Source organism: Bombus affinis, chromosome 5 (genome assembly GCF_024516045.1).
Source record: "Bombus affinis isolate iyBomAffi1 chromosome 5, iyBomAffi1.2, whole genome shotgun sequence".
Classification (NCBI taxonomy): Eukaryota; Metazoa; Arthropoda; class Insecta; order Hymenoptera; family Apidae; genus Bombus; species Bombus affinis.
Genome location: NC_066348.1, coordinates 862,549 through 883,768, shown reverse-complemented (window position 1 = coordinate 883,768; position 21,220 = coordinate 862,549). Strand labels below are relative to the sequence as shown.

General features: G+C 30.8%; 2 protein-coding genes and 1 long non-coding RNA gene across 4 annotated transcripts; 1 reads left to right on the top strand and 2 right to left on the bottom strand.

Moving 5' to 3' along the window:
• Positions 1-410: 410 nt before the first annotated feature.
• On the top strand, positions 411-9,067 carry LOC126916233 (sodium/potassium-transporting ATPase subunit beta-2-like). 2 transcript variants are annotated; one of them, XM_050721787.1, is made up of 8 exons: positions 411-861; positions 4,863-4,898; positions 5,034-5,174; positions 5,647-5,763; positions 5,902-6,083; positions 6,288-6,389; positions 6,577-6,748; positions 7,595-9,067. In XM_050721787.1, the coding sequence occupies exons 1-8, from the start codon at positions 717-719 to the stop codon at positions 7,705-7,707; spliced, it is 1,008 nt and encodes a 335-aa protein (XP_050577744.1). In that variant the 5' UTR covers positions 411-716; the 3' UTR covers positions 7,708-9,067. The 2 variants fall into 2 exon arrangements, with proteins under 2 accessions (XP_050577744.1, XP_050577745.1); XM_050721788.1 differs by lacking the exon at positions 4,863-4,898 and having other exon boundaries at positions 414-861.
• LOC126916242 (uncharacterized) lies at positions 5,170-5,720 on the bottom strand. Its single transcript, XR_007710503.1, has 2 exons — positions 5,576-5,720; positions 5,170-5,504 (listed from the first exon to the last, which is right to left on the bottom strand). It is a non-coding gene; the product is annotated as an uncharacterized LOC126916242 (long non-coding RNA).
• A 727-nt stretch (positions 9,068-9,794) lies between the features above and the next one.
• On the bottom strand, positions 9,795-17,525 carry LOC126916234 (sodium/potassium-transporting ATPase subunit beta-2-like). The gene is made up of 6 exons (XM_050721789.1): positions 17,114-17,525; positions 12,394-12,534; positions 12,090-12,209; positions 11,747-11,928; positions 11,389-11,662; positions 9,795-11,203 (listed from the first exon to the last, which is right to left on the bottom strand). The coding sequence occupies exons 1-6, from the start codon at positions 17,259-17,261 to the stop codon at positions 11,100-11,102; spliced, it is 969 nt and encodes a 322-aa protein (XP_050577746.1). The 5' UTR covers positions 17,262-17,525; the 3' UTR covers positions 9,795-11,099.
• Between the last annotated feature and the right edge of the window lie 3,695 nt (positions 17,526-21,220).

Here is a 21,220-nt window from a genome sequence, read left to right as displayed (position 1 = left end):
GGGGCTTTCAAAGTTCAATACATTCCATTATAACCGTTTTAACGCCAATTCAATCGCGGGACAGAACTTCGAAGAGATACAAACACGATGAAGAAGTAAGAAGAATATAGCAAGGTTAAATAATTCAAATAAAATTACTATAATAATGGGATAGTCTCGAAGAGAGGAATAGTGGAGGAAATCGATCTTCGATTCGCGCGTAACATCCGGTCTAACGACTATGTAGCTTTATTTACCCGATAAGAAAATATTGCATACGTATATTATCCGGTGAAATAGTGATCCAGTCATGAGACTGATCGATTGATATGAAACAATACCCGGGGGAAGGAGCTCTCGATGTGTCTAGGTGTGAGTCAACCATAAAGCAACGAGTGTGGGCTCTCTGATATATCTTAGCGTTTCCCACTACTCGATCGGTAGACGTAGGGCCGCGACCGATCGTGGTTGCGCCACCGCTACCGAGCTTGGATACACGCGGTATCGCTTAGCTGTCTCCGAGATAGCGAGAGTAGTGAGCTGTTTCAGCTCAAGCGGAATACAGCTTCGCTGAACGAGACGAACCGAGCTTACATTTTTTCATACTAGGTCCGTTTTTCATACGTAATAAATATAACGTTGAGACGCGATCGAAAGGTATTTTTATCGAGAGATTCGCGTTAAAATCGAGTGATAGAGTTGCGCAAGTGTTACACGAGATAGTCGCTGAGACGAACATGCCGGGCAAGCAATTGCAGAATGGTACTTATGAGATCGATTACAAGCGAGCACCCGACCAAAAGACGCGCTGGGAAGCTCTCCGAGATTGCATTCACGATCCAGTCGAAGGCACTTACTGCGGCCACACGGGGAAGAAATGGGGTAATTATTCTCTTATAATTTAATAATTAGAGACCATTGAACGAACGGTATGTTTATATGAGCGCATGAATAGCATGTGCTTCGAGCTACATAGACGCATTTCGATCCTGTTGTGCTCCGTCGTTTTAATTCGAATTGATATTGTTATATTATTTTATATGTTAGTAACCTTTTAGTGATAAATCATTTTTGAAATTCTTAACCCCTATGTCAGCGAGATAAGCGTGAAGTCAAGCTGAATGTTTAAATCAAGTACCGAGAATTAGGGCTTCCTTGACTTTGTTACATACCAACGGGATGAGTTCGTAGTATTCTCGATGTTTCTCATAATCCGACTGTCTTTCGCGCTTATTCAAAAGAGAAATTTAATGCATTTTATATAAATACGCACATTCGTATTCTGTTTTTGATATATTGTAAAATGTATCAAAGATTCATGCGCGCACACGCGCGCGCGCGCGTGTGTGTGTGTGTGTTGTTTGTAATAATAAGAAGACCGGAAATAAGTATCGGCGAGATTAAGTCGGAATGAAAGAAACGATAGAATTCGCGTTAGCTCGAACTAAATAAAAAGTTCTAAGATAGCTGAAAGACGTACTATATATAATACTAACAGGTTTAATTGTTATCAGTGGTATTGAAACTCTCGACTGCTCTGTATTAGTTACGATAAGAAAGTAGAAATTATATTAATCCGGCTTGTACACTTATACAGATTCTTACACAAATTTTTAAAGCTTCGTTGAACTTTAATTCATTACTTTATCACAATGCTGAAAAACGCACTGTTAGTTTCGATAATGATCAATTCTGATACACGTTTAGAATAGTTTAAATATCTTTCTCTACTTTGTTCACTTTACTTTATTTGTTTCTAAGCCGCTTCGATACGTTCATATAACTACAAACTTTGTTGCATTTCAGTCAGCGAAAACCAAGAAAAGAAAAATAGAACGAAGTAACACACAGATACGTTGAATTTTTATAACTACTACGAAAAATACACAATATTTTATATTGCATTCTTAATTCGACAATTGTTCGTTTTCTTAAATTATTTATATAGAAGATAAATCACAATCATTTTTTCGCTTAAACTGCTGTACTTTTAAATACCGATAGGTTAAAATAATTACACGGTACATAGCCACTAGCTACAACTTATCTTGTAGTGCTATCTGAGTAATATTCCCCTTTAATTACAGAATACCTAACGGTGGATAATTTACATATCTGGTGACATACGATAGTACATCGATAAATTCCTTCAATATTAAAAAAGAAAGTGGAAAGTTTCCACAGCGGGATTACGCAAATAATACACGAACCTTAAAACGTATTAACATAATATAGATGACTAGCAGCAACCAAGCATTTCTAAATTACATTTCAAACATTACCTGTATGTATGTACGTAATAAATTCAGGTTCACGAAGACTAAGTTTTACATAAAGTTTATTTTAGAGCGTAAGACGCGAACATCGATTAATGGGAAGCAAAAATTTGAATTTTTATTGCGTCGAATAATTTCGGATCGTATATCAAATTTTCTCATACACATTTTTTTATCGATCTTTTATCGGATAAAATAAATCAAAACAATCAATCAACAAAAAAATGTATTTTTTTATAGATCTGATAGCAAAAAAGCAAGCTTTTCCAGAATCAACTTCAAGTCCTGAGTAGTTTATCGAGCAAAGAAACATGTGCATGCTGCTCCTGAATATATATTTAACCGAACACGTAATCAAAACTGCATTAGGAATAACTGCATATTGGAGTCTCAGTACCTGTTTGAAAAGTTACAACCGATTTATAGCATAATTTAGTCGTACAATTCCATTTAATCCAATATTAATGCAATAGTTATTTTCGTCTTTTAAAACTCAAGTAAAATGTCAATATTAGTGTTAAATATGCTAAAAATAATTGATGTTCTGTGACGTGTATGCGTGTGTATATCGATGTTATATATTAAGTTTAAATTGAAGGTTTATATAATCTCTGCTATAAATCATTCGAAACCTACGCGAATTATCATCTATGTATATCTATAGGTATTAACCTTCGATATCGATACATACCATTCTACTTGTTTCGCGCGATAGAATTGGGTATAATTTTATCAAGATCGGTTTATGTAAATTTATATTATTTTTATCAGCCTTGATAGAACTCATGGATATTTATTTTTTTATAAAAATAATAAATAAAAGCTTGATGTACAAAATTTATTCGATAAGCTACAACAATAACATTTAATAAGCTAATAAGCTTGGTGTACAAAGTTTATTAAAATCCACGCAGAATATTCCTCAATTTGGGAGATAATAAATTGCCCAATAAATTAAATAGAAAATATACAGTAGGTACATTACAAAACTTGTTTTTTGGTTTTGTAACTTTCGGTGACGGGTAAGTGGATTTATCTTGAAAACATGTTTATACCTTTTACTTTTATCAGATTTTCTCTGTGTGGAAAAGAGAAAGAGAAAAGAAAGGAGAAAGTGAAAGAACAGGCGAGCGAGAAGAAGAAAGAATAAGATTTATTAGAGCGGAAGTAACTTCTGTCACGATTTATTGATATTAATGCTTCTAATCTCTTCTAATGCGGTAAGAGCATATAATGCGATACTTATAATATCTGTTACAAAAAATCATATTGTAAAATAATTTATTTCTCGGATAAGATTTTGGAATTTATTTGCAAAGAATATCATCTTCAAATATATTTCTTACTTTATTCGAAATAATTATTTGATATATTTTGTATTATTTTCACGTCAAATAAAGAATATTCGATCCTAATTCTTACTATTTCAACTATCTTGAAGCAATGATGTTTGAACCACAATCTTCCTGTCCTATTAATGTATCAGATGTATAAATGAACAGGAAAAATAAAGGCCGAAGTAATTTGAATTTTAAACACTCGTATTTCATGTTGTTAGCACGTATGCGTAAATAGCCACACGTGTTCCCAGTGTCGTTAAATTTTGCGACTCAGTCGACAAATAATAAATTGAGCCCTGGAAATGGAAAAAAAGATAGGAAGTTTTAACTACTGCAATTACTGCGAATTTACTTAGTTACCGTACGCACAGACCCACTAGCGAACATGTTGACGAAAAAATATTCTTCATCCTCCCATTCAAAACAGAAAATAAGAATTGCAAAACAGTACATTCGAAAGGCTGTTTTTCTCGTGTGTCATTGTACGTAAGGCTAACATCAATTTTAACATCGATGTATTTTCTTGCCTACATATTACGTCTATCAATAAAGTATAAAATTTACGTAAAATACAAATTGCCTGGATATGCCAATATTTTTAACAATTAGTAAAACGTTGCAATCAGGTTTTTGCCCATTTCGTGTCATTCAACCGAAACAAGAAACGTGTTTTGAATCTGTAAATGTTTCATTATATGTATGCAGTGTACACACACAATGATTATTCCGTATCCTGTAGAACAGGTTGAGCCACTGTGATAAATATGGATTTCCGAGCCTATAATTATTATATCTACACTTGCCACACTATTTTCAGACGCAGTATTGTTCTACTTTACTTTAATTTCTGATATTTCATTTTAGCAATAGAATGCTATTGAAACAATAGTATATTAATTAAATATAGTCAGTTTTATCTATAGCGATAAAATGTAATCAATTTAATTTCTGCCGTTTAATTAATATTCGAGTACTATCAACTTTAATTATATATATATATATAGAAAATGAATATACGTTTAGAAATTGTTCGCGATCAAGAACAAGAAGCAGAAGTAACCATCACAGTGGCGTATACTACTCTTAAAAAAGGAACTATATTTAGATCAGACTTTGGCACAGTGCCCACGCTTTAAATATTTTCCTTTCAATCGTTGAAATCATGAAAATTTTCGAGGCCACGTGCTTTTATAACTATTAAGGCTGTATTACGTAAAATGAAAAGCTAAAATTATTTGAAATAATTTGCATATTTCATTCATACAAGTTGCGTCTATTGCACCAAGTAACCTAGGACATAATGGTAAATTATTTTCACGTACAAAGTATTTAGTAATAAAGTGGAATAGAAATAGCTGAAACTTCTTCCTTAATTTATTGAGTACAATAATATAAAACAATCGTTTAGTTAACAGATCCATTTTCTATTTTATTCCAGCCATCACTGGAGCATTCTATGCTTGCTTCTTCAGCGTGTTGGCCTTGCTCTTTGCTATTTGCATGAAAGGACTGTTAGCTACACTAAGTTATGAAAAACCAAGGTGGATTCTGGAGGAAAGTATAATAGGAACTAATCCAGGTAAATTTATATATTCTCTACTATATATTTGAAAAAATATAAGTATACTTCATAAAAGTGAAAATCAGCTCGTTATTCCTTATATCATGCTGGTCGCTTGCATGAAAATCGAACACTAATTTCGATAATCAAAGATAGTAAGTACATGCATAACAAACGCATCGATCGTATAAAACAAAATGATATATTTAACTTTATGTTATTCACGTATAATTCAAAAAGCTAATGCTGACCTTGAAATTTCCATAAATCTCCCACTTACAAAAAAGTGATTACTAGCATAGTCTTCTCCATACAATATCACTTTTGCAAATAAATCTTTTTCATATCCTTGAAAATAACGGAGATGTTTAATTTACTCATGCTTAGGTAGAATATCTTGTATAATTTGTTTTACTCACCATTTGAGAAAGTACCGCGAATATCATTATTATATAACGACTAACAGTAGGATATTTTTAATTGTTCATAGGCCTAGGATTTCGGCCGATTTCCGAAAACACTGATGAAAGATCCTTAATTTGGTATAGTTCGTCAGATCCCAACTCGGTGCAGAAGTGGACGGGCTTATTAGATAAATTTTTAGAAGGTAAATTATAACATATATCGATAGTAGAATGACTACATTAACCAATAATTTTGTTAGCTATATAATATATCGTATATTAAATTAAATACTTACATGTTGAAGAATTATCACGATATTAATAGTGCTCATTTTCCGTAGAATATATTAATTCGTCGACATTACCAAATGGTGGTAGAAATCAACAGATTTGTAATTATAACACGCCAGTTAAGCCTGGGCATGTTTGTGCAGTTGATGTGAACAACTGGGGACCCTGCTCACCTAGTCAGCAATATGGTTTCAACAACTCAGCTCCTTGTGTCTTTATTAAATTAAATAGGGTATATTATGGTTCTATTACTTACTGATTCCACCAATAATACACTTTATTGGTCATGCAAAAAATAATAATTAAAAATAATTTGAACGACTTTATCGAATTTAAATCGTAATTAACGTAGAACTTTATTTGGTATTATTTTATCATACTTATTGTAATGTTTGCCTGTATATATCAACTAATTTATGAACATGTTACTTTTCAGATATATGGTTGGGTGCCAGAATATTATAACAACACCAAAGATTTACCGAGCGATATGCCACCAAATCTTGTGCAACATATTAAATCAATCAACAGTTCATGGGTTAGTTAGTCGGTCAGTTAATTGTATCAGTTGATATTTAAAACACATTTCAAAAGTACTGCAAAAATGATTGAATATATTTGAATATAGAACAAATTATATAAAATAAATATAGGCAGAGAAATGTATAAAGATAAAATTTGCCAATTAGTATAGCATTTTATACCTACTTCTTTTGTTCTTGCAGCTAAATACCGTGTGGGTATCTTGCGAAGGTGCATATCCTCATGATAATGAAATAATTGGTGAACTGAACTATTATCCCGAAAGTCACGGATTTCCAGGATATTATTATCCATACCAAAATATTCCTGGTTATTTAAGTCCCGTTGCTGCTGTGCATTTCCTTCGGCCAGCAAGTAAGTAGATTACAACTTTTTATTGTTTAAATACATCTTAGAAGGCATTTTCGATATGAAGTTTCAAATCTGCAACTCTTTATTGTTTAAACCTCATCGTTGTTGTTTAGACCTCATCGTTGGAGGAAATCTTCGAAATGAAATTCCAAATCTTGAAACCTTTACTATTTAAATACGATTATGAAATTCCAAACCTCTTTATCTTGTAAATACATGTCGAAGTAGATATTCAATATAAAGTTTCTAAATTTTGAAATCATAACATTTCGTTAATTTCCGAGACACATGAGAAGTGATCGGTTTTCAGCTGATAAAATAAGATTACAGATCGTTCTCATATTTCATTAACTAGTTACTTACCTATTGACCGACCTGCTTGTGTGTACAGTAAGCAAATGATACGCTCCAGCTAAAACCAGTAAAATCCAGTGCATCGTGACATGAAAGGTGTCATCGGCCAAACAGTTTTAAAATTACGTACACATGTTGTCTCGTCTCGCAATTGACTTCATTAGTCAATACACCTTTATACACAAGCAATACGGTGCAATAGAATTACATTTATGAACAATGCACTGCAAGATTCTTACAAGATATAATATTTTAAGCCTCAGATAACATGAAAACAAGAATAGAGATGTTTCAGAATATCGAAACACTTCAAATTTGGGAAGCTCGAATCTAATAGTTTGATATATGAAGATATACATAACATATTATGAAGATTACAGGGGAAGAACATAAAATATATTTATATAAATAGACTTAGTATATTTATCTACTGTGATCTTCGTATAGTACCCTTTTTCGATAGGCTTATTAAAAAATTGTCATTTACTTTTTCAGGGAACCAAATAATCAATGTGAAATGTCGAGCTTGGGCAAAGAATATAAAACATGATGCAAGCAAAGATCAGCAACATGGCATGGTACATTTTGAACTTATGATCGACGAATGATCATACTTACATTTGTACAAAAAGCAAAATAAAATCATGCAGCAGCTGGAATACAAGATGCTTACGTACGCTGTAAATTTGGAAAAACCAATCGATAAAATTTTGGTAAATTAGAAACATACATTGAAAAATTAGGATTTGTATAAATATAACAGGCGAGTAAGCAGCAATCAGAAAATGCTATTATATATATTTTGGATTGGCTATGCATCCATTTTGATTCCATGGTTATTTTCACTATTGAATGTTGACGAATATGCTGCAAAATAAAATATTTATTAATCATCGACACTTATTATGATTATAAAGACAAAATTTAGATAAATCGTTATCGACATTATCTCATTAAACTAAAAGTTTCTTTTTCATATGAACTGTTTATATCTTAAGAGAGAATATATTATGTAGCTACTGGTACTTATTATGAATTAAATTAAATGGTTTTGAAAAAGCAATTCTGTCTCGAAATATAAAAAGAAAAGGAGAAATATATTTAAAATATACTAGATTTGTGAGATTAATGAAATTGTTCTATACATTTAATGATGCTTATAACATTAACTATGCGAGTAAACATAAACGAACAAAGAAGAATGCATTGTATATACAGCGATTATATCTTTTATTTTTTTTATGGTTTACCATGATAAATAGCAAGGCGTAAGAAAGATGCAAAGCAACATGTCATTACCTCGTTATATTTTCAATGTTGTTTATTTATATTGGCTCGTGTACATAGACATAATATATATTGCAAATAAATAATTTTTAAGTATCTTTTCCATAATAAGTCAAAAAGAATTGCTTTTGCTATATTTAAATCTTCAGTTAATGTCAATCAAATTAAAAAATAAATTGGTACAAAATAAACAGTAATTTGAAATCAATCTTTTAATCTATATAGAATGTTCTTTTGAGATACTATAAATAATTCCGTATATGAACAATAATATTTTTGCAAGTTCTCCTTATGCTCAAACGTTTACGAATTTCTCTATAGTTTTCCCAGTAATATTTTTATTACAATTAAATAACAATATAAAATCTACAACAATATCTAAAATATAGCAGTACCTTTCCTGCTAGAAATATAAGAAGTTAAGATTATCCTTTACGATCTACTCAATATTTAAGAAGAGAGACCAATGGAAAATATCAAGATCTCGAAACTCTGCAACATTCAAATTAATTATTCAAATCATTATACTTAGATATATATAGGTACTTATTGAATATATGTACTTATGTCGTTTATAGCGTTTACTACACAGACTTATCTAGGAACTAGTTTTAAGCTGATGAGGATAATGATGTATCTAACTATACATATAAATAAAAACAACTTTTGAAATTGAACAAATTCGGGATAATAATTATATGCTGAAACTGTGATGTTTTTTTACACTTACAATCTTAAATTTTGTAATTTATTATATATAGCTAATACCATATTTGATAAAATAATGGCGAAAGAATAAAAACTCATCATATTCAAACGAGGCACTTCAGAAATAAAAAAAAAATAATATTTCCTCTTCTATAAAATGGTACTTTATTTTCTGTATATAGTTGTAATATTTTCAAAATACGGAACTCACTTTAATTATCGGGTCTAATTATGATATACGTAATCTATAACTATATAGTCTTATTTTGATAAATTCGTTCATAAATGTAAATTTAATTTTGTAAATCGAGTATACGGTCCTGATTTTCAATCCAAAATATTTTCAAAAACAACTTATTCCCGACCCAACTGGGATAATAAAAGAAAATAATAATTGAAATCTATACTTTTATGTACCGATTTCTTATAAATATATGTAAATTAATATAAATACATTTACAAACATTCATTTAAATGATATTCTTAAAAATATGCATATGCCCGTTTGACTATAAGTATTTATTTACACCATCCACATATTTACATGCATATGCCCATTTAGTTCATAATAACTAAAATGTTTAAAATATTTTATGGAAGTTATATAAAAATTTCATACACATAAGAAAACATTATCGACCCATTATTTTTAATGTGATGCTGTAGACAAATAATAACACATGCCAATAATCTGTCACGATTAGAATGTCTATGGCAATAGTTTATTAACTCATTTTAATATTGAACAATAAATGCAGTAATAAATTTAAATAGTCGCATTGCATGAATTACAAACATAAAAATATTGACATTAACTAAGATTGAAATAAGATTGAGTAAAATTTCATGTTTGTCATATAGGTATATAGTTTTGTTTATATAACTTGTTGCTATCAATAAACAGATATTAAAGTCTTTTCTTTCCAAAAATTGTTTTTAGTAAATGTTTAATATCATTGAAATAGATAACAAAAATCTGTAGTTTAAAAGAAAAAAGTCTTATCTATAAAAATATATGTGTACATATAATACATTTACATATTTCAGAAGCGAAAAAAATATATATGTATATATTTACAAAGATAAAATATATATTACGTGTTATATATATATATATATATATTATCTTTGTTATTTTATTTAAGAGATCTATTCTCAAGAGATATTAATAGATGTGAATTTTCGCGACAAAAAATCTCCAAAATAATATCTATATAGCAGCCTAAATATAGTTTCTTAAGCAATTAGTTTCCATTCAATATGTTAACAATTTAAGGCATATATATTCATCTGTTTTAAAACATCAAATATTTACCATTTATATTCCAGATATAACACAATCTTCCATGAGATTCAATTGACAAAAATTATTATTTAAACCAAAACTAATGCAAGTAGGTTGAAATTAAATTAAAATATGGAATAAGCCAACATTCGTATTGATTAATCACAACTTAATTATACAACTGAAAATGTAACATAGAAATGATATATTATACTCAGGTTTAGCACTAAGTAAAGAACGATTGTCTATATTCATTATTAAAACATAACTTTAGAACACATAATCATTATTTATCAATAAAGAAGCTTATTTTCATATATAATAAATATACTTCGTTTCTTCTTCATAAATACATTATTTTTAATATCCTGAACGGAGTAAACGTTATTTTAATCGTATAGTTTCTTATAAATTCTTTATCCTGCTAAATCAAACGAGAAGTATAAAGTCATAAAATGATTTGAAATTTTACATTTTTTTCTCGGTACGTAGAAATTGAATAGAAATTAGACTTTCGATAGTGCAAACATCAAAAGTCCTTTCAACTTTGTACTTGACAAAAGTTTCTTCCACACTTTGGCAGCGGTCATCGATTTCTGACGGCTTCTAGAGTCGTTTGAAAAATGTTCAGCTATGTGGAAGAATAAAAAAAACATGAGATTCACATTGCATTTCTATACGCTAACAAAGGAGAGACCAGAGAGATGTACTTAGGGGACATTAATCTATCATCATTTCGAAATGGACCACACCTATTTTGTCGTGACGGCTGTGTTTTATGTTTTTCGCCCACGCCTTGCACTCTACGTTTATTAAAATCCCAGCTGCAACAAAATATATTTTTCCATACAAAAATATTCAAAAAACTTTGTAAAAAGAAAATTATTTACTTCGTATAACTTTGTCCAGATTAATCGAATTAATTCTCTAATCATTTGAAAAGTCAAAGCATCAAAGGACTAAAGAGTCAAAACCGTCCGAAATTTTTGTCTATTTCTTAAACACTTACTGCGAGGTCGGACGAAGTGTATAGCTACCAGCGGACTGAGGTAACCCTCTGAATTTTCGAAAGGATAAAAGTAACCGGGAAATCCTCTTCGTGGGATATACTCAATTGGTCCTATATTTTCTTGATCTGCAGGATTCTCTCCTTCGCAAGATACCCAAATCGTGTCAAGGTGACGAGTATTCTTTAATCCGGTGATATGCTCTCTGAGATCGACAGGCATGTTCTGTGGTAACGAATTGGTATCATTGTAGAATTCCGGTCTCCAAGCGTATATCTAGAAATATATATTTATACCTTAGCCATAGAAGAGCAGACTTTTTAAGGATACTATAAGTTAACGTTGCCCCAAAAATGTTACCTTATTAAGCTTTAAGAATATACATGGGGCAGATTTATGATAATTATACTTGTTTTCTTTCGTGCAAGGATACCAATTTTTAACGTCAACATCACAGACTTTACCAGGAGGTGGCGGTTGATTGTAATCACATTTATTAATATTCGCACCAAGACCGGGAACTGAACCTGGCGTTATGTAATCTGAAAAATTATTATTGATCATAATTTCTTTGTTCTGTTACCTTGTAACATTTAATTATAAAATGAAATTATACAAAATGTTTCGTGTCACAATATCATTCTATATAATTATAAATTAAATATGAATTATATTAAATAAGAATATTATATTCCAATATTACCTTTCAGAAACGATTCTAGAGAATCAACCCAGAATTTAAAGTTCTCGCTATCGGTTCCTCTGTACCAAATTAAGGTACTTTCTACATTTTCAAGCGGTGGCTGTGGTCTAAATCCTAATCCTATAAATAAGGATGTACAGTAACGAACATTCACGTGAACATCACAGGAGAAAAACCTGATATGTACGTTTTTGTTGAGTTTTCTATTTTAAAACTTCAAAGTGCGTGAATTATCATGTTTTGTCCTGTACTTTCTATGTGTAAAAATATTCACGTGCAATTATTTTGCTAAATGTGTATTTACCAGGATTTGTTCCGATTATTGAACGTTCTAATTGCCACCTCGGTATCCTTGGATCTAGCGTTTGAAAGAAACCCCAGAAGCAAATTGCAACCAATGCAGCCAGTACTCCGTAGAATGTCAAATAGAATAATCCTATTTTACCTGAAGAACAAAATTTAATTATTCATCAAGTTCAAACCATTAATTACAAGAAAAAGGTATCAAATTTCATTATTGTCCATTGATGTCCGATTTTATCTATTTCATACTCGCCGAGCTTAGAAAAGGATTGAAAAATATCCAAGTAATTTCCAGGATTGAAGCGGAGCAATTAACGACACGGCACAGCCGTCGTATCGTACTACATCCGAGTCTCATTTTCCATATTTCCGTTTTCAATTTATACACATTTCCGTTCAACTTTTGCATAGTTTCACATTACTATGTATCATTCACAGTAAAGTACAAATTGGATTTGTTAAATATGATTCACGTGTATCGAATCCTTCATAAACAAGCGCATTGTCTGTAAATATTACGCGAGTGCAACAATGTTTTTTCAATTTTACGTATTGAGAATATAACTTGTATCTTTTTTGTGTCTACATGTGGTCTATTTAATTCTACTTATACTTTTCCCATCTATATGCTTCTCATTTACCTACCATTTTCAAACTTCGATCTTCATTCCATCGAGTAAAAGGAGCGATAAACTTTTAAAACATAACTTCAAATTTATATCGAGTAATAATAACTAGATAGCAGTTGTACGAACGCAGAAGGGTTAAGAAGTTCTTGGTACCAAAGCGCTACTCAAGAGATCATTTTAGTGAAGAGTGGAATCCGAGAAGCGACCTTGCGAGACATTGAATCGGTACATAATTGAATTGTTCCACTTGACCACACGCTTGGATCTTCCTTTGAATTGAGGCAACGATTAATGTAATTAACCTATATTACACGGCGTACCACCACGCGCCGATTAATTCTATTAGATCTACCAGACGTCAGCATATTGTAAAAATCATAGCAATTGACTCTTGACGTCTTGCACCTCGGGCAGATTTCCGAAACATATCTAACAAATTGATATGAAAAACATGTACGTGTGATCTATCTTGCTTGCAATTGGTTGTAAGTATACACAAGATACCAAAGTACAGCATATAAATCAAAATGCAAAGTATTATACAAAGACTGTAAATCGATGCCTCAGAAAGTTACATTTTATGCTTCTTAAGGTAAAAAAAGAAGAGGCTTAAGTGTTTTCAAAGCATATTTGAATAAAATGTTCATATTAATTTTATCTTTCATTCCTCACTCGTTGATAAATGATAAACGAAACTTCAACGTTCAAATATATTTATTTCAAAACACAAAACATTGTTCGTTGTTTTTGTCTGACTTTTTCATGCCACATCATCCCTTTTTGTCCCTTACCCTCCCCTTCTCCTTCTAAGTATTCATTATAATATTTCATAGGTGAAGCAAAACCCTACTTAGGTTCCATTTCTGTACTTACCTTGTGGTATATTATTCCCTTAACTAAAATGATGTTAGGTTTCATAAATATAAAACTTAAACAAATCATTATATCATATTTAGATTTTGGAGATAGAGGTAATAAATTTAGAACTGTTATTTCAGGAACCTACAAGAAAATCTCTTGAACGAAGAGTGGAACTATTGCAGCGACGAATTTGAAATTAATTTTCGAAATTTTCGGGAGAGCGATGCTGAACGAAAGCTATGGTATGATATGGTCGCGTGGGTGTACCCTTCGGAATGGCCCTAAGTTACATAATGCCGTAATGCCTCCATTTAACGCCAATTGACCTCGTTGTACGCGTTTGCGCTAAAGGAAGTTGTAACAATTGCTATTCAGCCGAACAAACCGTTGTGTGCACCGCGAATTAGCCGCGCTTCGCGCTTCCGTCTTTTTCTCTCCCTTCCTTTTTTTTTTTCTTGTCGTTACCTTTATTTTGGCCAAACCAATCAAGGTTACATGCACGTGCTTAATCGTTATATTTGCTTTCCGTCCAGTTTAAGATATTCACAAATCTACATTCTTCGTTAATTCATTAAATTTAATTGGGACAATTCTATAAATTTAATTCCAGGAGTTCAATTTGATTTCAATGATCCTTTTTTAAAACACATAACTTTATGTTTTAATATCTTTTATTTATTTGTTATAATTAGTATGGGGAACAGTACATGTATACTTTGTTATTTGCAAACAAATGAGAAACTTCAATTAAAATATCCATCTTTTTTCACCTGACTCTCTTGCATAATAGTTTGCTAATTTTAATGATACTAGTGAATTGACAAATGGCAAGACATAACCTTTTCTTTTACAATTTTACAACGTTATATTAAACAAGATAATCGCACAATTTGTAATGTAAAATGATGTACTAATGATCTTCAAAATTACACTAATAACGTTAGTTCAATTGTACAAGAGGACTCCGGCAGTTTATGATACATCGATACGTAGATACACAACAGAGTAAACATTCTAAGCGGTTGAAGAGAACTGAGGAAACAATACAAGGGTATATAATATGACGGCGAGGCTAGTCTCAAGGTTGGGATAAATCGTAGAGGATATATTTTAACAGTGAATACAATTTGCAAGAAACTACAAAACAACGACAGGCTTCTGAGCTAATTAGATGAAAGAAGACGCAAATTCACGTTTCTCTTTCTAGCTTTCTATGCTTTTTGTGGGTCTTCTGTGTACTATCGAAACAACTGCAGACAAGTTATCGTAACATTCGTAACTCGATGCTCTACAGATCAGTTTTCAAGAGCCAGGCACGCTACTGCTTGGTTGATTGAAATTATATATCTCTCTCATTAATAATATTTTGCTTCTCGCAACTTTGCTTCTCAACACTCAACGCAATTTATATATATAGATATAATGTTTTGTTTTAAAATATTCGTACAACTAAAAGTACATTTTTCAATGATTTTATGAAATTTGTCTAACGATAGACAATGGCGTGTATATTTTTATATAGGGTGTAAATTTAGCTAAATCTGCAGGTTGAAATAGCTTGTTAGGTACATGATATAATTTTCTATTAGTAAATAAGGTGAGAGGAAATTCAAATACGATTTCTATATTGGAAACATCAAACGAGTGTTAACAGATAATCTCATTGTTTCGATATGGCGTCCAACATTGATATAATGTGGCGTTCTACCCTTCCGAAGGGTGTGTTTCCAACTGTTACCATGCCAACCTAATGATTGAAATATATGGCAATATCACATAAAACATCACATTCTATCATTTATAAAAAACAAAACTTGTAGCTTTTTTATATTTTGTCCAATACGATTATTTGTAAAATAATTTTTTAAATCTATATAGCGCAAAAACAAGTCATTTCTAAAATGTTAGATGACTAGATAAATAACTAGCATGAAATGGATACTTAATTGTTGCCATAATTAGACTGCAAATATTTATGCAAATTCATATTTTACGTTTTAAATTTTGTATTTAGATCATTTTTAAAAATGGTGTTATTATTAGAAATAAAAAGTAATTAAAATACCACTTATTCTTTAGTATGGAAGAATGCATTCTGAATTTATAATTAAAATTACCTACATATTCCTACGTGCACTTGTAATATTTTGAAATATTAATGTAAATGAATTTAATATGTTAAACACGTGATTAACAAAATTTATACTATAGTTTCTTCTGCCAATGTTTCTTTTACCTTCAAACTTTTATTTCACATTCTTGTCGTTTTAAAAGATAAAAAATCGACACTAATTAAAACAGTAATTGAAAGATCAAATTAGCTTTAGTAAACCGAAGTTTACGGACAAAAATGATCCTTCAATCAATTAATAGGTCCTAGATTCTGCTATTCATTTGATGTATTTGCACAAAATTTATAAAATATCTATAAAATTTATTTTCGGACTTTCGCCAGTCCGAAATTTGTTTTCGGAGGGAAAATATCCGAAAATAAAGTTTATAGTTATTTTATACATTTTATAATTCCTATATATAAGGAAGAAAAATATATTTGTTGATCGAAGTGATCATAGTATAGTTTCTACCTATTGTCCCTATTTACTTGCCTGGAAAGTTACCAAAAAAGGTTAGTTCCTTTCTTTCTATTTCTTCCTTTTCATTCCTTTTTCCATGAAATAAGACCAATAAACATATGAGACTGTTTAGAAAATAACATATACTTTTAGCATTATAGTTAACGTTTTACAATGTTTACTCAAATAAAGTAATGATATATGAAGTAAACAAGTTTTTAACATAAAATGACGAACATGTATAGTGCTTGTTGAAAATATTTTCTATCTTACTTTGTGAATTATTCTGCACATTTCTCTAGAGATGCGTTCACTTACATGTGCATTTATTAACACATATAGAAAATAATAAAATAATATTTCTAAATTATCTATATGTAGTGATTATAATTAAAGGAAAAGCAATTATATTCATCTACTGTTATGAATTGTAAAGTTACCGAAACAGAAAGAATATTGAAATGTTGACATCTTATCAAGGACTATATTGCCATGTACGCATACATCATTAAATATAAGAAATAAAGCCAACATTAGAATGAAATGATTTATCTTTGAAAAATCGATCGAAAAGGATCATTGCTCCGATTTCAATCCGAAATCAATAGAATACTCGATACAATTTCGATCGGCGATTAAATCGATCATCACAACTTACCCCAGCTACTGGCTGTTCTGCCGAAAAAGGCACCGGTCTCACGGTTGTAAATAAAGGTTTTTAATGACTGGCTGGTTGACATGCTCGGCGGTTTCAGATAGGGATTTGCCATCTCCGGGGTGACCATTTTCGAATCCTTGCTGACCATCGCGTTTTCAAATGAATTTTTTCTCTACTAGAAAGTTACGCACTAACCACGTATTGAGATTTTCTTCGCGATTCTGGTATAATGAACGCACGACAAACAATCCACAGTTGTATGTGGAACAACACGACCAACAGCACTGTAGATTCGCTACACCGAAATCGTGAGTTCCTCGAAATCGGCTAACAGTTTCTCCGCCGCCGACAGTTGGTTGTCCAGCGCCACCAGGTTGACTAAACACGCTTCATCCGTGCAGGCTTCTTCTCTGTCTCGTTCCCTACTATTATTTTCTTGCCACTTTCTCTTTCTCTCTGCCCCTCCTTAAACCCCCACTATCGTCATCAAACCGTCCATTGCCATGACGTGTCAATCATGCACGTACATAAAATCGTCCTGGTAGTTGTTATCCATTGCCGCAAGTGTGCTGGATCATGGTGTTGATGCGTATTAGATCATCTTATGGGAATTTTTCACAAATATTAATTATCATTAACCGAATCAAGCTTTATATACATTTCAGAAGATTCAACTTTTAATAATTTCCTAGTAATTTATAATTTTAACGCATAGGATAACCCATGGTTATGGTATAATGGTACGATGTTCCCTCGTGTGCCACGCCTATAACACAATCTCTTTGTCTCGGTGTATTCAAGTTAAAGTGAATTGAACAGGTTTTCGGCTGTTTAAACCGACGCATATGAAGATTTCAATGCTTGGTAGTAATCTAATGTTTAAATTATGGATGTATGGTACTTCCCTTGCATTTTAAGTCGTACGTGATATTCTAATATTACTTCTAAACTTGTACATTTAAAGTATTAGTAAGAGAAAGGATATGTGAATTTAAGAAGGATAATGGAAATCAATTTTAGTAAATAATTGATATATCTGTATAATAACTTTTCAGTTTTATATAATAAGTCCCTAAAAATTATCAATTAGTATTTAAGTTAATATTAGTATTAATATTACCTAAAAATAAATGCAAATATTTTGTGAATCTTACAAGTTGGAAATTAAAAACACGTACTAGTGAATTTAATGCCATTAGATTACAACATGCAACGTGCCTTATTTGCATAGATACGTATTAAAAAATATATCTATGTGAATAAAGGTACGGATTAAATATATTCTTTGATCAAATTTTTAGAAACTTCTAATAAATAAAAAAGAAAATAATGTTTATATCGATTTCTCATTATAAACGAAAGTAATCAAAGTTCAGTGGCGCGATCTACTGTTCAGTGTTCAGACTTAACGCAACTAGTTTTTAAGAGCAGGTGGTTTCTCTCAGATTATTCAGTTACTGTTCTACTTAAGACTATTGCAACATGTACTTAAGTAAATTCGATTTCAGAACTTAAGTTTAAGCTTTTTACTTCTATAAACAAAAGCTTAAACGACTAATTATTATTGTTGTTATTATAAACAAACATGACAAACATGAACAAATGAAATAATTGTAACAGAAATAAGAAAATATTGAACCGATAAAATCCAATATTAAAAATGAGGAACCCAATATTAACACTAACCTTACCGGGCCCGGTCAAATGATCAGTTTTAAAATTTAATTTAAAATTGCATATTTATTGTTATTTCTTTTGTACATCTAACTTTATGTAAATTTCTATATTAACAAATATTGAGAAATTGATTAATCAGATAATATAAGAATGTTAATAATAAAGTTAGGTGAACAAAAAAAAAAATAACAATGAATATACAATTTTAAATTAAATGTTGAAACCGGTCTTCTGACCGGGTCTGGCAAGATTAGTGTTAAATTAATTTTATTCAATTATGTTATTAATTACTAAATAGGTTAGTAAAAAAATATTTCGGAATATTTATTAATTCATATTACTTGATAGTAATTTTTGTTGTTACATTTTTAATTTTTTTATTTTTTTAAATATTATACTTTTATTTAAATATTTAATTTAATATTATATTATACTTTTGCTAAATATAAAAAATTTTTGTTACAGGCAACTAGTTAAAGAAATATATTTTTTATTTACTTTAATGCGTCTTTCGATAAGCGTATGAATTAAATATATTTACAGCCTTTATTAAAATATGATCAGGAACGGCCATAGTACTTGATGTTAATACACCTGTGTGACATAGTCATTGAGTAGCTATCGCAATAAAGAAGGCTGCGAAAACGATTTCCTCAACTTGATCGTCGTAAAACAAATTGGGGGCTAAGGTCAAACCTCGTGTGTGCGACCTTAGTGCCTGGTGGCAGCTCGTGTATGCGATTCACAGCACTTGTACTATTGGTAGTTACCTTCTCTCTCTTTTCGTCACTTGAACCGCGCGCATGCACATAATGTGAGTCACACATGACGAGTAATCTGAATTAATCACATCCTGCCCACTGTGTCATTAATGTCATTGCCGTGTGTCGTTCGACTGAGAGAATCGGACAAAATAAACGAAAGAATCGCCTTAAATATCTAATCCTCCTATCAATGAATTCATTTTAAAAACAGACCCATTTGACATGGCACCTACAAACCAAACTTGCCGACTTATTGACTAGATTACTGGTAATTAATAATTCAAAGTCTTTTACAAAATCCATGCGTATGTATAACGTAATATGTAACTATGTATACGCAAGTTTGCAGATATAAAAGCAATAATAATAATTATTATTTCGCGTTATTTTACTTCGCTACTTTTAACAGAGATATGATTTGAAATTGACAACTTGAAATTGATTTAAGAACAATCACTTTTTTACTTTATATTTAGAACCTATTATTGCATAAACTTGTTATTTCCATGTTATTTGCGACGTTACCGACTTCGCATAGAATACGATTGCAGCGCTACTGACGGTTGGAATTGAAATTAAATTTCAATTTATAAATATCGATTTTTGAATAAATTTAAATCATTGACAAACTGTAGAATAAACTTAACACGCAATTCTTTTTTGTATCCTATCATTGACTAAGCACAGAATAAACATGGTAGACAGCAACGTGTTGTAGAAATTCAAGAATACTTGCAAGATAAAATTAGATAAATATGCCCCAGGCGAACATGTCAACAACACATACGAACTTCACATAGCCTTGAAACGTGTCTGAACGTGTAGTTCAACTCTTTCACAGAAATAACAAAAGTTGTTTCATGACTGAAATGTAGCAAAATATAAAATCTATTTCAATTATTTGTATATGGTAAATATAATAAATATATATATGTTAAAAAATATATAAATATATAACATAATAAATATAATAAAACTTGAATGAATTTATATTCTTGATAAACTATACAAATGTTTATAATTTAATCATATTAATTGAATGCCTGTTACACGTGAAAGAATAAGAAAACAATATAAAGATATACGTAGCTCTATCTTTGTTAAAATAAATTAAACGTTAACAAACGTTTTGCATTAAATATCTCTGAGTTGTCACAACGCCAATACATCACACTTTTTTCGAAGTCATCTGCGAACTCAATCACTCATTTGCAAACAAGCAAATTATAATCAAGCATTTAGAATTAATGTATAAAACTGAATTAATTGAGTCAAAATGAAGCAATAATCAAACTGAAATTCTATTTGAAAAATTCATAACACAAACCGTTGGTAACAGACAACTAGAGAAAATTTGAAATAATACAAAATTTCGCTAACGTAACAAAGTACTAAATAAGAACTTACTAGTTAACTAGTTAAACGAACATGATAATAGTCGACTGAAGACAATGGAATAGTGGTAGAAACATTACATAGTTATAATACATCTTGACACCATGCTTTCCAAGCAGTGGTATTCACTGCGATATTCAGTGACATTCGCGCCAAAACTTTGTCTAGCAGATTCCTGATTGGCTGGAGCGAAATGACTTCTCATTCGTTTACAGTTTAAAGCCGCGCGCCACACACAAATTGAATAGGGAGATAAATGTTTCGCGGTTTA

What these genes read in the sequence shown, in the direction of transcription:
- LOC126916233 (XM_050721787.1), top strand. Translation starts at nt 717, where the DNA reads ATGCCGGGCAAGCAATTGCAGAATGGTACTTATGAGATCGATTACAAG. An exon ending in CCACACGGGGAAGAAATGGG is followed by an intron (nt 862 to 4,862) that starts GTAATTATTCTC and finishes CATTCATACAAG; the next exon opens with TTGCGTCTATTGCACCAAGT. An exon ending in ATTAGATAAATTTTTAGAAG is followed by an intron (nt 5,764 to 5,901) that starts GTAAATTATAAC and finishes CATTTTCCGTAG; the next exon opens with AATATATTAATTCGTCGACA.
- LOC126916234 (XM_050721789.1), bottom strand. Translation starts at nt 17,261, where the DNA reads ATGGTCAGCAAGGATTCGAAAATGGTCACCCCGGAGATGGCAAATCCC. An exon ending in CAGAACAGCCAGTAGCTGGG is followed by an intron (nt 12,535 to 17,113) that starts GTAAGTTGTGAT and finishes TTTGTTCTTCAG; the next exon opens with GTAAAATAGGATTATTCTAT. An exon ending in AATAATCGGAACAAATCCTG is followed by an intron (nt 12,210 to 12,393) that starts GTAAATACACAT and finishes CCTTATTTATAG; the next exon opens with GATTAGGATTTAGACCACAG.